General features: G+C 36.1%; 1 protein-coding gene across 1 annotated transcript in view; it reads right to left on the bottom strand.

Moving 5' to 3' along the window:
- Nucleotides 1-2,883, bottom strand: part of kita (KIT proto-oncogene, receptor tyrosine kinase a) — a gene marked incomplete at its 3' end in the record, with an annotated part of 67,667 nt that overhangs the window by 8,265 nt on the left and 56,519 nt on the right. Inside the window, 1 exon segment of the mRNA XM_014017753.1 lies at nt 886-1,008. Within this exon segment, the coding sequence (XP_013873207.1) occupies nt 886-1,008 (123 nt within the window).

Raw genomic sequence — 2,883 nt, 5'->3', positions numbered from 1 at the left:
CGACGTCTCCTCTGATGATGAGCGCTAGTGTCGCTGTAGCAACATGCTATGTGTTTACATCCATTGCCGCCATGTTTGTTATGACTTATCGCAAGAACAAACGTATTCACGCGTGACTTTAATAGCATTTCTTACTTAATGGAAACACCGCAGTTGCTAAACTGTTTTTTTTTACATTAACAGAATATCAACAAAGCTTTGCGCACATTTGCAATGGAAACACAGCTTATGTCAGCTACAACCTCTGAATTGAGACACAGCCACAATTATCGTCTAATGTTCAAATATGCTAATAAGGTAATGACATCATTTAGCTACTTTTCAGATAGGCAATATTGACTTTTCTTACTGAGGAGTGGACAACAGTGGTCAGCAGCTCGAAATCTCCCTCCAAGCTCAGCTCAAAACATGACAACCCTGTTAATGACCAGGGAAGTGAAGATTGTGAAGATGTAAGCAAATAAAGTTTACGACGTATGGTTTCGAAGTTAAAGGACGAAGTACAAAGACCTGAAATTTTGTGCCCACTACAGATGGTCATGTCTGATTATTTTCTTCTCCGTACACACAGGCCACAGTTATCTTTCGGTCCTTGCGGTTTGCAGTACAACTCTTGCTAAGTATGACTCAAAAGCTCTTGGAAGAAAAATAAAAACAATAATGTAGAACACGTGTCAAATTCAAGGCCTGCAGGCTAAAAGGTGACTTCCAGATAGAAATGATAAAATGAAAAATATTTTTTTTAAAAAAAAAATCTTGTCTCAATTTGAACTTGTCTCAGTAAAATGCTGAATCAGCAGTACTTCCCTGCATCAGGCTGACATTGAACTCCCTAAGACATGTTCTGTCACAGTGCAGGACTTTGCTATACGAGTGCACACTTACATTGCCTTTGACCACGTAGTTTGAGTCTGTAGTGATATCTCTGGCCAGACCAAAATCACAGATTTTTGCCACTCTTCCTTGAGTCAGCAGGATGTTTCTGGCAGCAAGGTCTCTGTGAATACACTAAAAAAAAGGAAAAAAAAACTAAAGAAGTGTTTAAAAAATCAGAGGATACACAAACAGCTGACTAAACTGAATTAATAATGGATTACGTGTTTTTCCTAATGCACTTTGGTGTTGAATTTTCTATGCCAGACTCTGTAACCTACAACCAACCACTGACACTAATACACAAGCTCTCCGGTCACAGTATCCGTGCCTCCACAACAAATCAATCTTTCAGCAACTTGCTCCAACACGCATTTTAAATTAATCTTACCCCAAGGGGTTTTCTTGAAGTTTGTGCTCGAAATTTCGAGTTAATGATGTCGAGATTTATAGTGAGTGAGGTGAAGATTTTAGGTGTTGTCATAGATTTACTTTTTATTTTACTGTATATAGATTGTTTTATTTTTATGAACAAATTAAATAAATGTAATAAAAAACATGCTGAAATGTAACTGAGTGTATCTCAGCATTTACAAACTCTACTTGAATAATCTTGGTAACACTTGGGATATTTCTTACAAATTTAAGTATCACAGCAGAGGTATTGCTTCAGAGATAGTGAGGATGGAAACTGAAAAAAAAATCCCCGTCACCAGAAGTTTTTTGTTTCATAAAAGAGGATATGAGCCTTTTAGAAATATAACGAATAAGGCTAAAAACTCTTGGAAACCAAAAAAATCCACATATGGATGTTGCCTGTGCAAAGATTCATGCTGTTAAAATAAACTAGAGCAAAGTTCCAGAGGTTTTAGTAAAGAAATAACTCAGCGTTTTGTCATTCCGCACAAGATGAACCATGTTGGAGCCATCAATAAATGTAAAAAAAAATCTTAGATTTTTAATAGCAAAAAATATTTTGTTTCTTAGACCATTCAAAAGACCTGCCTTTGAATGTTAGCCTTTTTTAGTTACCTACACATTTATTTTTGACCCTATTCATTCAAAACAATGAAAAATAATGTTAGATTACAATTGGAGTAGATTTACTCAAAATCAAGTTAAAACAACTTTTAAAAGCTTTTACAAGCTGTGGCTTACATTTCTGAAAAAAGTCAAAAGGATCATAGCTTTTTATGGAGCCCATTCGGTGACATGAAATATTTTTTTTTGTCCCGTGGCCACGAGATAACGCGTGCGCACGTGATAATTAACGTGTGCCAACAAGATAATAACATGTGCCTACGCGATAATTAAGGGGCTAATTTTGAACAGCCTTGTTTTGATACACAGACAATATTGTACTCAGATTATATATAGACTGCATTGRTTTGTCTTTAACTTTTTAAATGTGCAATAAAAAATAAAGCTTTTTCGGCAAATAAACAACTCCAGTTGTCACCTGGGACTTATAGCTGCAGCACATAAAACTAAGAAACAGCTACTTCATGCCTGACATAAGGTGCTGACTTAGCAAAATCATTCATTCTATTAAAATCAAAATAAATTAGTTTAATTCAGACTTATCCATGTAAACAACAAACTCTGCATGAAAATGATAACAATAATTAGCTATGTGGTGGCCACGATAAATTTATCGCGTGTGCACGCATTGTTATCTCGTGGCCACGAGAAGAAAAATAAATTCCATGTCACCAGATGAGCTCCGTACATTTTTACTGATTTGCTCTGATGAATTTGTGTTGATGTCATGTTGTCTAAAGTTACTTCCTGATTCAACTGCTTGTGATTGAAATGGTTTAAGCTTTTAGCCAAGACTCTGAGGTTTCTAAGGATACCAAACCTATGTTCAAATGATAGATCTTAAATTAACCAAAAGTTAAAAGAAATAGAAAATGGGAGGCATGGGGCTCAAGAGGGCTCATAGCTGTGGAAAATGGTTGTGCCCTCTCCCCAACACACACACACATACACACACACACACACACACAC

The sequence above is a fragment of the Austrofundulus limnaeus genome, unplaced genomic scaffold, assembly GCF_001266775.1.
Source record: "Austrofundulus limnaeus strain Quisiro unplaced genomic scaffold, Austrofundulus_limnaeus-1.0 Scaffold176, whole genome shotgun sequence".
Classification (NCBI taxonomy): Eukaryota; Metazoa; Chordata; class Actinopteri; order Cyprinodontiformes; family Rivulidae; genus Austrofundulus; species Austrofundulus limnaeus.
Note: the sequence above shows the minus strand (reverse complement) of the source record. Positions and strands in the feature narration are given on the sequence as shown.